Source organism: Hyla sarda, chromosome 5, assembly GCF_029499605.1.
Source record: "Hyla sarda isolate aHylSar1 chromosome 5, aHylSar1.hap1, whole genome shotgun sequence".
In the NCBI taxonomy this organism is placed as follows: domain Eukaryota; kingdom Metazoa; phylum Chordata; class Amphibia; order Anura; family Hylidae; genus Hyla; species Hyla sarda.
The window spans coordinates 347548623-347563326 of NC_079193.1; the positions used below are offsets into that span (position 1 = coordinate 347548623).

The 14704-nt window shown below is 40.5% G+C and overlaps 1 protein-coding gene across 6 annotated transcripts in view; it reads right to left on the reverse strand.

Annotated features, from left to right (window-relative positions):
- Positions 1-14704, reverse strand: part of CSMD3 (CUB and Sushi multiple domains 3) — a 1342864-nt gene that overhangs the window by 319357 nt on the left and 1008803 nt on the right. For all 6 annotated transcript variants that reach the window (XM_056522623.1, XM_056522621.1, XM_056522626.1 and 3 more), the window contains 2 exons: positions 11323-11419; positions 7312-7416 (listed from right to left, as the gene is read on the reverse strand). In XM_056522623.1, the coding sequence (XP_056378598.1) occupies positions 7312-7416; positions 11323-11419 (202 nt within the window). The remainder of the gene's footprint in view (positions 1-7311; positions 7417-11322; positions 11420-14704) is intronic.

Consider the following 14704-nt stretch of genomic DNA (forward strand, 5'->3'; position numbering starts at 1 on the left):
AAAATGGCCGAGTCCTTAAGGTGAAAAAGGGCTCAGTCCTTAAGGGGTTAAGATTAAATCACTCTTAGGTTATTCTCTGAGATTCTTTAAAGGAGATATCCAGTGCTGAAAAATTTATCAACTAACCTAATAAGTTTCAGATCATGTGGGGTCCGACCGCTGTGGCCCCCCACAATCTCCTGAGCAGCCCACGGGAAGGGAGCGTGTTGACCACCGCAGGAATCGGCGGCTGACATGCCCCATCAATACAACTCTATGGCAGAGCCGGAGCGCTGCCTTCGGCAATCTCCGGCTCTGCCATAGTACTGTATTGAGGGGGCATGTCTGCTGCCGCTTCGTGCAGTGGCCAACACCCGCTATCTGGCCAGCAAGCCGGGGCCCCATACAGGAGATCATGGGGGGCCCCAGCGGACGGACCCCCCTGCGATCTGAAACTTTTTTTCAAAAGTTTTTCAGCACTGGACTACCCCTTTAAGCCCCAAAAGTTGATTAGTCGTCTTCTGCTTTTTTCCTGCTCCAGGGCATTCATTCTATTATACATTGACCAAAACATAATCTTCAAGAGCAGGCTACAGTATATAGAGGCTCAGTCCACAAATGGTTGATAAAGCTGTGTATAGATAATACTTACATGACAATTACATTAAATGACAATTTACATGACAATGACTCCATAAACATTGTTTTACAAATGCGCAAACAATTTACAGTATAACACATCGTACTGTGCTAATGGTCTTCAGAGCCATCAATAAACACTTCTATCTATGATACTGGATCGGATCTCATAATAGTTGCATAATGGCTTCAAAGCAAATCATTACAGAGACTATTGACAGCTCTCCTTACCAAACACTATGTACATTATTGAGTAATGTGCAATAAGTAATTAAAAGTATTAAGAGTCACAGAATTACCAGTCATTCCCAGCAATAAGCTTATGTTGTCTGTACATTTTTTGCATTGATCTTATGGGATCTGGGGACATTTGTGGCTCAATGGTTGTCACTGCTGTCTGCAGCGCCGGGGTCCAAGATAAACCAAGGTGCTATTGAACCAAGACCAACTCCTACTTGAAGTTTGTATGTTTTCCCCATTTTTGACTGGATTTACTACTATTTCCTTTAACACTCGAAAAACGTGTTGATAGGTTTGTGAGGCTGGGTTTACATATGTCCGACATCCTGCAGCCTAGATGTTGACGCAACTGATACCACAACTGATGACAAGTTGTCATCAGTTGTATGGCATCCGCCATTCATTGCTTTTGGACGGAGGACAGGGGAATACAGCAAGCTGTGTCCCCCTGTCTGGTGCCGTCCGGCGTGTCCAAGCATCTGGCGTCAAAATTGAGGCGCTGGATGATCGGAACTGTCCCATTTAAATTAATGGGATCAGTTCTAGCATCAGTTTAGCTCCGGTGCACGCTGGAGGGAAACTATGATGGACGCCTGATTAAGTGAACCCTGCCTAATAGAGAAAATAGATTGTGAACCTCACTAGGGAGAGGGACAGAGGTGAAAGCCAAAAACGTGTAGAACACTGTGGAATTCAGGGTGGGCCATTTATATGGATACATCCTAATAAAATGGGAATGGATTGGTGATATTAACTTCCTGTTTGTGGCACATTAGTATATGTGAGGGGGGAAACTTTTCAAGATGGGTGGTGACCATGGCGGCCATTTTGAATCCAACTTTTGTTTTTCAATTGGAAGAGGGTCATGTGACACATCAATCTTATTGGGAATTTCACAAGAAAAACAATGATGTGCTTGGTTTTAACATAACTTTATTCTTTCATGAGTTATTTACAAGTTTCTGACCACTTATAAAATGTGTTCAATGTGCTGCCCATTGTGTTGGATTGTCAATGCAACCCTCTTCTCACATTGATAGCAACACCGCAGGAGAAATGCTAGCCTAGGCTTCCATAGGGCAAATTTTTTGTGCTGTGATCTGAAGTTTTTAGCGGTACCATTTTTGTATTGATCAGACGTTTTCATCGCTTTTTATTCATTTTTTCATGATATAAAAAGTGACCAAAAATATGTTATTTTGAACTTTAGAATTTTTTTTTACACGTACCCCATTGACCGTGCGGTTTAACTAATGATATATTTTTATAGTTCGGACATTTACGCATGTGGCAATACCACATATGTTTATATTTCTTTTTTTAACATTTTTTTTATGGGAAAAGGGGGGTAATTTGGACTTAGCTCCCATAGGGGGCTATAACACTGCACACACTGATCTTATACACTGTTCACTGCAAAGCCATAGCTTTGTATTGATCAGTGTTATCGGCGGTCGATTGCTCAAGCCTGCATCTCATGCTTGGAGCAATCAATCGCCGAAGGGACATGCCGGAGGAAGGTAAAAGGACCTCCGCTCGTGTCCCAGCTGATCCGCCCTACTGAGCAGCCGGGAAGCTTTCACTTTCATTTTAGACACGGCGTTCAACTGCCGCATGCGATTGGCCCCAGGTCCCGGTACCGACCCAATATGACACGGGGTCACCGCGTGACCCGGTGTTATATCGCGGGAGCCGGCCAAGGACGTAAATATGGGGAGGCAATGGAGGACTTCATCTATCTTTCGGTACAGTTCAGAGGCTTTGCTGTGTTAGTTAATATGGGCCTACTGAGAATGGCTGCTTCTCTGCCGGAGAAGTGTTTGATTGGAGCCATCATCATTATTGTTCCTGCCGGGGGATCTGAGTGAGTGGTTCTATCTGGGACCGTAACACTATTATTGTATGGTGCTCTCTTGATCTGTGCAGCCATATCTTTGGGTAGGCTTTGTGATCTTGCAACTGTGGTCCCCTGATGAACCCTAGTATTGGGCCTCATTTACTAAGGCTTTTCCGAGTAGATTTTATAGGGTTTTTTTTTTTGTGTCGCATGTGTCGTGTGCCAGAAACTCCAACAAAAAAATCCAAAAAACCCAACCAACTCTCTACTTTACACAGGAAACCCTGAAGAGGGGCATGGCCATCAGGAAAAAGGGGTGTGCCTACATTTTCAAAAGAAAGCTACAAATTATCTAATGTTCCCATAAAAAAATGTGAAGGATTTGAGCTCTGGAAAACCCACCAGCTCAGAGCATGTGTTTCAAAAGCAAAGGAAGGAAAAAATCACCAAATACAAGATTGAATAGTAAATTCCATGAAAAAAATATCTGTAGGAAACAAAAACCCACAAAGAAAACTATACTCCACTCTTAGTTAATGAGGCCCATTGTCTTAATCATTTTTTAAAGAGGGAGAAATGCGTTGGGACTTATAAGACAGATTTTTCTTTTGTTAAGTGTTTCATATGCAGGAATTGTTGATTGATACTGGGCTCCTCACGGAAGGGCAAATTGGTATTGTGACCTTGTTTGTATTCGGTTTCCCGACCCATACCTATTTAGCCATCTATAGCCACAGTATCCTTTTATTCTGGTTTGACATTTGCACAGTGCTTTGTTCTTTAAAGTTATTTTAGAGAATATCTAAGAAATGTTATGTGCCATATTTCTTCCATTTTTGTAATGTTCCACCTGAGATCACCCTTTAAGGTTGTATTCTAAAAATGCAGTTAAAGGGGTTATCCAGGAAAAAACATTTTTTTTATATATCGACTGGCTCCAGAAAGTTAAACAGATTTGTAAATTACTTCTATTAAAAAATCTTAATCCTTTCAGTACTTATGAGCTTCTGAAGTTAAGGTTGTTCTTTTCTGTCTAAGTTGTCTCTGATGACACCTGTCTCGGGAAACGCCCAGTTTAGAAGAGGTTTGCTATGGGGATTTGCTTCTAAACTGGGCGTTTCCCGCGACAGGTGTCATCAGAGAGGACTTAGACAGAAAAGAACAACCTTAACTTCAGAAGCTCATAAGTACTGAAAGGATTAAGATTTTTTAATAGAAGTAATTTACAAATCTGTTTAACTTTCTGGAGCCAGTTGATATATATATAAAAAAAAAGTTTTTTCCTGGAATACCCCTTTAACCTCTTAAGGACCCAGGGCGTATGGATACGCCCTCACACCCTGGGCCTTAAGGACCCAGGGCGTATCCATACGCCCTGGCGTTTTCCGGTCTCTGCCACACGCCGGGCAGAGATCGGAACTGGATGCCTGCTGAAATCCTTCAGCAGGCATCCAGGGCAAACGCCGAGGGGGGCCATGTAGGCCCCCCATGTCGCAAGGGAAATCGCCCTTGCGATCTGCGGCGATACCGGGCTGATCGGGTCTCTGGGACCCGACCGCTCGGTAATTTCGCATGATCCCGGCTTTCACAGACAGCCAGGACCATGCTGAAGTATTGGAGCAAGGTGGCAAACCGGCCACCTCCTCCTATACCCTGTGATCTGTCGGTTAGTTAACCGACCAATCGCAGGAGGGGGGGGGCGGTTACTTCCTCCCGTCCTGCCCGGCCCCTGAAAGTCCGTAGAGGACGGGAGGAAGACCAGAGGACGCGGCGGGGGAGTGCTGGGGACCGGCACCGGTACTTACCTCGTCCCTGAAGACCCAGATCCCTGCGATGAAGACGACGGCGGCGGCGGCGACAGTTGAGTTGATCTTCAGCCGCGGTCGGGCCCTTTACAGCAATGCACGTCACCGTAAAGCGACATGCATTGCTGTATTGGGACCCTGTAAACTACAACTCCCAGCATGCCCAGACAGCCCTTGGCGTCTGGGCATGCTGGGAGTTGCAGTTTTGCAACATCTGGAGGTCCACAGTTTGGAGACCACTGTGCCCTTCCAGATGTTGCAAAACTACACATCCTCAGCATGCCCTTACTGTCCAGGCATGCTGGGAGTTGTAGTTCTGTAACATCTGGCCCTTCAGATGTTGCAGAACTACAACTCCCAGCATGCCTGGACAGTTTTGGCATACTGGGAGTTGTAGTTTTGCAACATCTGGAAGGGCACAGATTGAGAACCACTGTGTTAGTGGTCTGCAAACTGTAGTCCTCCAGATGTTGCAAAACTACAACTCCAAGCATGCTGGGAGTTGTAGTTAGGCAACATCTGGCTCTAAAGATGTTGCCAAACTACTACTCCCAGCATGCCTGAGAATGTTTGGGAGTTGTGGTTTTGCAACAGCTGTAGGCACACTGGTTGGGAAACATTGTCTGTTTCCTAACTCAGTGTTTCCCAACCCATGTGCCTCCAGCTGTTGCAAAACTATAACTACCAGCACTGATAGACTGTGCATGCTGGGAGTTGTAGTTTTGCAACAGCTGGAGGTCCCCCCCTGTGAATGTACAGGATACATTCACATGGGAAGGGGGCTTACAGTGAGTATCAGGCTGCAAGTTTGCGATGCAGCAAATTTTGCGCGGCAGCTCAAACTCGCAGCGGGAAACTCGCTGTAACCCCCCGCCCATGTGACTGTACCCTAAAAACACTACACTACACTACACTAACACAAAATAAAATAAAAAGTAAAAAACACTACATATACACATACCCCTACACAGCCCCCCTCACCTCCCCAATAAAAATGAAAAACGTCTGGTACGCCACTGTTTCCAAAATGGAGCCTCGAGCTGTTGCAAAGCAACAACTCCCAGTATTGCTGGACAGCCGTTGACTGTCCAAGAATGCTGGGAGTTTTGCAACAGCTGGAGGCACCCTGTTTGGGAATCACTGGCGTAGAATACCCCTATGTCCACCCCTATGCAAATCTCTAATTCAGGCCTCAAATGCGCATGGCGCTCTCACTTTGCAGCCCTGTCGTATTTCAAGGCAACAGTTTAGGGTCACATATGTGGTATCGCCGTACTCGGGAGTAATTGCCTAACAAATTTTGGGGGGCTTTTTCTCCTTTCACCCCTTATGAAAATGTGAAGATGGGGTCTACACCAGCATGTTAGTGTAAAAAAATAAATTTTTTACACTAACATGCTGGTGTTGCCCTATACTTTTCATTTTGACAAGAGGTAAAAGGGAAAAAAGCCCCCCAAAATTTGTAATGCAATTTCTCCCGACTACGGAGATACCCCATATGTGGGCGCAAAGTGCTCTGGGAGCGCACAACAAGGCCCAGAAGGGAGAGTGCGCCATGTACATTTGAGGTGATTTGCACAGGGGTGGCTGATTGTTACAGCGGTTTTGACAAACGCAAAAAAAAAAAAAAACCCACATGTGACCCCAATTCGGAAACTACACCCCTCACGGAATGTAATGAGGGGTGCAGTGAGAATGTACACCCCACTGGTGTCTGACAGATCTTTGGAACAGTGGGCTGCGCAAATTAAAAATGTTGTACAGACCACTGTTCCAAAGATCTGACAGACACCAGTTTGGGTAAATGCTCACTGTACCCCTTGTTACATTCCTCAAGGGGCCTAGTTTCCAAAATGGTATGCCATGTGGTTTTTTTTTTGCTCTCCTGGCACCATAGGGGCTTCCTAAATGGGACATGCCCCCGAGCAAAATTTGCTCTCAAAAAGCCAAATATGACTCCTTCTCTTCTGAGCATTGTAGTTCGCCCGTAGTGCACTTCAGGTCAACTTATGGGGTACCTCCATACTCAGAAGAGATGGGGTTACAAATTTTGGGGGGTATTTTCTGCTATTAACCCTTGCAAAAATTTGAAATTTGGGGGGGAAACACACATTTTAGTGAAATTGTCAATTTTATGATGCAAACATAAAGTAGACATATTGTATATGTGAAAAAATTTTTTAAATATTTTGAATATCCATTTTCCTTACAAGCAGAGAGCTTCAAAGTTAGAAAAATGCAACATTTTCAAATTTTTCATAAAATTTTCAAATTTTTCACCAAGAAAGGATGCAAGCTACAACATTTTTTTTACCCCTATGTTAAAGTAGAATATGTCACGAAAAAACTATCTCGGAATCAGAATGATAACTAAAAGCATCCCAGAGTTATTAATGTTTAAAGTGACAGTGGTCAGATGTTCAAAAAAGGTATAAAATGGCTGGGTCCTTAAGAGGTTAAATTGTGTTTTCTAATGCATTTGTAATATAATATAAAGAGGTTAGAATACAACATTGATAACGTTTTTATAATAGTGTTGGTACTTTCTAAAACAATGACTCTGCAATCCAGTTTAAAGAACACAACTGGACACTGAAAAGGGTTGTATAAAAATAGGAAAAAATATACTTTAACATCTATACACAACACATATTATTATTATTATTATTATTATTATTATCATCATAGTTATCTGGTTGTCTGGCACTATTAGTTCTGATTTTTGTAGCATTGGGTGACTGTATTTATGATCCTGACTGTCTCAGAGCAAATTAATACTGGTGTTGCTGACTATACAAAACAGATAAGTACCTGTATATTCCAAATGGAATCCAGCTGCAGAAACACTGATATCTGATTGAAAATTTAAGTAAAGATTGTTGGACGTGCTGTTTAGAAGATGAGGTATGGTTGTTCCTGGAAAGAAAAAACAAAAGTGTTACCAGGAACATATGAAGCAAGCTCCGATCAGACATATTTACTGTTACAGTGGGGCAAAAAAGTATTTAGTCAGCCACTAATTGTGCACGTTCTCCCACTTAAAAGATGAGAGAGGCTGTAATTTTCATCATAGGTATACCTCAACCATGAGAGACAGAATGAGAAAAAAATCCATAAAATCACTTTGTCTGATTTTTAAAGAATTTATTTGCAAAGTATCATGGAAAATAAGTATTTGGTCACCTACAAGCAAGCAAGATGTCTGGCTCTCACAGACCAGTAACTTCTTCTTTAAAGGGGTACACCGGTGGAATTTTTTATTTTTTTTTTAAATCAACTGGTGTCACAAAGTAAACACATATGTAAATTACTTCTATTGAAAAATCTTTACCCTTCCAGTACTTTTTAGCAGTTCTTTGCTACAGGAGAAATTATTTTCTTTTAGAATTTCTTTTTTGTCTTGTCCACTGAGCTCTCTGCTGACATCTGATGCCCGTATCAGGAACTGTCCAGTGCAGGAGAAAATCCTCATTGCAAACCTATGCTGCTCTGGACAGTTCCTTACACAAACAGAGGTGTCAGCAGAGAGCACTGTGCACTAGACAAAAAAGAAATTCAGAAAGCAAAGAATTTCCTCTGTAGCATACAGCTGCTAATAAGTACTGGAAGGTAAAGATATTTTAATAAAAGTAAATTACAAATATGTTTAACTTTCTGGCTCCAGTTCATTGAAAAAAAAAAAAAGTTTTCCACTGGAGTACCCCTTTAAGAGTCTCCTCTGTCCTCCCCTTGTTACCTGTATTAACCTGTTCAGGACGTGGGGCTCCAGAAAGTTAAACAGATTTGTAAATCACTTCTATTAAAAAATCTTAATCTTTTCAGTACTTATGAGCTTCTGAAGTTAAGGTTGTTCTTTTCTGTCTAAGTGTTCTCTGATGACATGTGTCTCGGGAACCGCCCAGTTTAGAAGCAAATCCCCATAGCAAACCTCTTCTAAACTGGGCAGTTCCCAAGACATATGTCATCAGAGAGCACTTAGACAGTAAAGAACAATCTTAACTTCAGAAGCTCATGAATACTGAAAGGATTAAGATTTTTTAATAGAAGTGATTTACAAATCTGTTTAACTTTCTGGAGCATACGCCCGTGGGAATTCCGGGAATACCTAGTTAATGACCTGCAGAGAGCTGGGACCAAATTAACAAAAATTAACTACCATCAGTAATACACTACGCCGCCAGGGACTCAAATCATGCAGTGCCAGACGTGTCCCCCTGCTTAAGTCAGTTCATGTCCGGGCCCATCTGAAGTTTGCTATAAAGCATTTGGATGGTCCAAAAGAGTATTGGGAGAATGTAATAGGGTCAGATGAAACCAAAGTAGAACTTTTTGGTAAAAACTCAACTCGTCGTGTTTGGAGGAGAAAGAATGCTGAGTTGCATCCAAAGAACACCACACCTAATGTGATGCATGGGGGTGGAAACATCATGCTTTGGGGCTGTTTTTCTGCTAAGGGACCAGGACGACTGATCCGTATAAAGGAAAGAATGAATGGGGCCATGTATCGTGAGATTTTGAGTGAAAACCTCCTTCCATCAGTAAGGGCATTGAAGATGAAACGGGGCTGGGTCTTTCAGCATGACAATGAACCCAAACCAAACACACCACCCGAGCAATGAAGGAGTGGCTTCGTAAGAAGCATTTCAAGGTCCAGGAGTGGCCTAGCCAGTCTCCACATCTCAACCCCATAGAAAACCTTTGGAGGGAGTTGAGAGTCCATGTTGCCCAGAGACAGCCCCAAAACATCACTGCTCTAGAGAAGATCTGAATGGAGGAATGGGCCAAAATACCAGCAACAGTGTGTGAAAACCTTGTGAAGACTTAGAGAAAATGTTTGACCATTGCCAACAAAGAGGATATAACAAAGTATTTAGATGAACTTTTGTTATTGACCAAATACTTATTTTCCACAATACTTTGCAAATAAATTCTTTAAAAATCAGACAATGTGATTTTATTTTTTTCTCATTATGTCTCTCATGGTTGAGGTATACCTATGAGAAATTACAGGCTTCTCTCATCTTTTTAAGTATGAGAACTTGCACAATTGGTGGCTGACTAAATACTTTTTTGTCCCACTGTATGTTCTTACTTTCACAATGGACACTCTATAATTATACAAAATGTTCACTGTTCTCTATAAAAAAAAAAAAAAAACTATTCTTACTATTAAAGGAGGTTTTCATGGACTTTCTTGTCAGGAAATGCCATTAATATCTGATTGGTGGGAGTCCATGACCCAAAGAAGCTGAAAGCCTCGGCTCCAAAAATGTGTAGTTGCTGTGCTAGGTTACTGCTACTCAGATTCCATTAATTTCAGAGTGATCTGAATTTCAGAACCCCAGTATGACCATTACACATGAAACGGTGAGGAGACTTCTGGTTACACTCACAGTTTTACATCCAGGCCAACCAGATATTGAAGTCCCCAAAAACACTTTGAATTATTTGTGTTTGAATATAACCCACTGAGTAAGGGCATATGCGCCATACAGGTAGGCCTTCGGGTTACTGTAGGGCATTTGCAGAGAAGGGGATCAATCTTGGTTAGTCCCATCCTCTATGGTATTTTTATGAGAACTGACAGTATGCAGGACTCCTCTTTCCAGAGAAAATGTGTTACTACGAACAAAGAGCAGGGAAATAGACCAAGGGTAATGTAAAAGGGGTAGAGGTTGAACCAATCTCCAGGGCTTTCTTATTGACACACCAAACCAAGCCCAATAATGTGGGCCCAGCTTAATGTTTGCTTTATCATTTCCCTTAATAGTCATGAATTCAGCAAAACTTCGCCGGTGTTGTTCAACATTACTGAGTAATTTATTAATATTAGCTTTAAGTTATTATCTTAAGCATCTTAACAAATCTAACAATGAATAAACTGTTTTCCAATATTTTAAGTAACAACATAAGGTATATTTTACTTACATCATGTCAATACCTTACAATAGAGACAGGTAGCTAAGGGTGTGTGGTCTGGCAGGGCATTAGTCCTGGGTATTAAGAGTTAAGGTGTGTGCTGGCAGGTGACTCCGCTATGGCATGGGTATTTACAGCCATAACTGCCATCAATACTAGCGGAGGCGTGTTATGCTATTTGAGTTGTGCAATAGACTATTGGCATAGAAAACAAGGCACATTGACAGCCTCAAGGCCAGGTGTCCTCTTTGCTGTCCAGCACTCTGCGATAAAGCACCACTGCACAGCAAACTATATTTTTGCAAAATATGGAAACCGCACTGTTTAAAACTTCTATCACACATTATACTGTGTCAAACAAGTGTCCCAAATGAGTTTAGTGACCAAAATAAGTCCTAATGCATCACATGTATTATAAGGCCTGTACCTCTTTATACCCCTCTTTATACCCGGTACCGCTCCCGGCTCAGTAGAAACCACAAAAGAAAATGTCCGGCCCTCAGGGAGTTGCAGATAAAACTTTGTAGATGGCTTTATTCAAACGCTGTAGGCAGGACAAAAGTCCTGCCTACAGTGTTTGAATAAAGCCATCTACAAAGTTTTATCTGCAACTCCCTGAGTGCCGGACGTTTTCTTTTGTGATATATATATATATATATATATATATATATATATATATATATACACACAACAGTGTTCATTTACACCGATATTTTTACAGTAATGAATCTCTAAAATATAAAAAAATACAAAGCACATTTCTTTAAAAATCAAATACGCATTATCCCTTTCTAAATGTATGCTCCAATTATTTATACTCTCGGAGAGTTCATCCAATTTTTTTCGGTTTCATCAGCGCTATTAAAATAGGTCACTAGGAAGAAGCCTGTAGTTCTTGCTTACCTGAATAGCTGCCAAGTCTTGGAGCATTGTTGTCACCTCCATCATAAAAATCCAACGAGTCCCAGTTATGTTCTGTTGCGAAACTGACAACCTGCACCTAGGGAATACACAGAGAGACAGAATATTCCTGAGCTTCAAAAACACTTAAAGAAAAAAAAAGTCCAGAACAGCATGTAAATATAACACAATGTACTAAAAAAGTCAAAGCAATTCATAGACTATTTATAATCACGAAACCAGAGCTGTATGAACCTATGAACTCTCAGAGAGTTAAGGAGAATATGCAGAATTTTTTTTTTTTTTAAGGTGTAGTAGTAGTCCTGGTCAATGAATCCAAATAAGCAAGCAATTTTTTACCCTTTTAAGTGGGAAAACCTAAAATATCAGTTATAAGATTTATGGGCAGAATAATAAGTTAAAAAGATAAGTAAAAAAAAAGTATGGATGCTGGCGCCCCCAATGATCATGTGAATGAGAATATTCCAGTCCTCAGTACAGTGGTCAGGTCACTCTCCATTGAAATAATGAGATTAACAGATAGAGTCCTGACATAATCCCGTCCCCTTCATCCAACCACACCCCTTCCCTTTAATTCCTTGGTTGAACTTGATGGACATATGTCTGTTTTCAACTGTACTAACTATGTAACTATATAAGACGACCTATGGACCCAAACTGAACTTGAGGTAGGAGTAGATAAATGTCCACACAATGGGGGAGATTTATCAAAACCTGTGTAGAGGAAAAGATCGCCAGTTGCCCAATCAGATTGCTCCTTTTATTTTTCAGAGGCCCTTTTAAAATTGAAATGTCATCTGATGAGTTGCTATGGGCAACTGGTTAACTTTTCCTCACCACGGTTTTTGATAAATCTCCCTCAATGTCCAATAACTATTAGGGTACGTTCACACATACAGGATCCTGCAGAGATTTTATGCGCAGGATTTGTAACTGCTGATTAGAAGCTGGAGATATAATCAAAAATATCAAGTTTATAAGTCATCTGTGTGATAGAACAGATAAGTCTACTGACAGCCCTACAGAATAAATAGTAAAAAAAAAAGTAAAACTAAAATAGAGTAAATAAAAAATGTAGTAGTTGCCTTGGAACTGTAGTAATATTGGTTGATGAAGAGGAGTCACACCCATAAGCTTCCTGAAAAACACTTGTTTTGGTTAAAAACTATAGTATTACTTCTTACCCCCCATAGACATACAAGCTCAGGGAGGGAAATGTTCTAAGTCAAAAGGAATAACGCAATACCAGATAATTCTGTCTACATCGTAATTGAGATGAGTGCATCTGGTTGTCACAAACCTGTTTGCACCTAATTTCAGCATGAAAAAAAAATAAAATAAAATTGAACCACATTTTTTAGGATTCACTTCGAGAGAATTATTTATAGGCGGAGGGACTCCTGCCTTAAACAGCAGTCCCTGCACTTGTAAAAATCTGAATCAACCATCGAGATTCTTTCAATGCTACTCCTGACTCCCTACTTTACTTATCTCCCTTGAGTACAAAATAATTTCTCTTCTTAAAATGATACTCCCCAATTCTTCTTTCCCCTAACATCTGCCGGTGTGGAGAATTTAAATCCTCGTATACATATAAGATAATTGGCAGGTTTGTCATCTAATGTCAACCTAAAGTTTACAATCTAAGCACCTCTATAACTGAAACCTACTACAACCTCATTTGACCATCAGGGATTAAAAAGTTTCAGTAGCGAACCATCAGGGATTACAATCAATGCATTTTATAACACACATATTTCATCTTCGGGATAGTTTTTTTTCTAGGCTTTCCTTTACATTGGGCAAAGACTCTGTTCACTGCTCTATAACCCACTGATTGTATTTTCCCACCAAAGCTATTATATCACATATAATGACTAATTCAAATTTCCAATTTCAGGGGATCCGCCATTTTTATGGTAAAAATGATATATATTCTACTATTCATACATCGGTCAGCCAGCCAGCCAAGAAAAACGCTTTTAGGTGAAAGGAGACAATAATAATTGCGAGACAATGGCATCTGTTGGGGGAGGTTCTGTATCAGGCAGTAAGTGACCGGTGAGTTCTTAAGTTGATATGTTGGAAGAAGGAAAAATCTACTCATGGCAATCTTCACCTTTCTTAAATTTTTTCCATCTATTGGTAAGAAGTCCATACGTATATTATCACATCAATCTCCTTATACAGAGCCCATGTGTTAATTTCACTTCTCTATGGTCCGACACACTGACGTGATCTGTCACCTGAGTATGGCTGTGTTCTTAGGAATCAAAATGGTCCAAAAAATTTTGTGGATTTTTGCTAACAAACTGTGCTGAGAGAATACAAGGAACACATAGTTATATATCCTGTGTACTCAGTGACAGTTTGCTATATATATATATATATATATATATATATATATATATATATATATATAGCAAACTGTCACTGAGTACACAGGATATATAACTATGTGTTCCTTGTATTCTCTCAGCACAGTTTGTTAGCAAAAATCCACAAAACCAACAGTGTCCTTTTAATTTAATCCATCTTTAATTTTAATATGTTGCCATATGAGTAGGTGTCAACAAGTCCCAACCACTTGTAGCTAAAACAATTGAAAGAACACCTTAGTCTCACAAGAGGCCTTCACCCGCTTCCTTCTTTCTTGCCCCTTAGGACCATGATTGACAGGCTGCTATGTACTGTATGCATATATATATATATATATATATATATATATATATATATATATGCATACAGTACATAGCAGCCTGTCAATCATGGTCCTAAGGGGCAAGAAAGAAGGAAGCGGGTGAAGGCCTCTTGTGAGACTAAGGTGTTCTTTCAATTGTTTTAGCTACAAGTGGTTGGGACTTGTTGACACCTACTCATATGGCAACATATTAAAATTAAAGATGGATTAAATTAAAAGGACACTGTTGGTTGAATACATTCACCTTTGTTAAAGGGGTATTCTAGGCAAAAACTTTTTTATATATCAACTGGCTCTGGAAAGTTAAACAGATTTGTAAATTACTTCTATTAAAAAATCTTTATCCTTCCAATAGTTATTAGCTTCTGAAGTTGAGTTGCTGTTTTCTGTCTAACTGCTCTCTGATGACTCACGTCCCGGGAGCTGTCCAGCTCCTATGGGGATATTCTCCCATCATGCACAGCTCCCATGACGTGACATCATCGTTGAACAGTTAGACAGAAAACTTCAGAAGCTAATAACTATTGGAAGGATTAAGATTTGTTAATAGAAGTAATTTACAAATCTGTTTAACTTTCCGGAGCCAGTTGATATATAAAAAAAAGTTTTTACCTGGAATACCCCTTTAAAGTCTCCCCAGTGGAGACTACAAGGAGCCACATA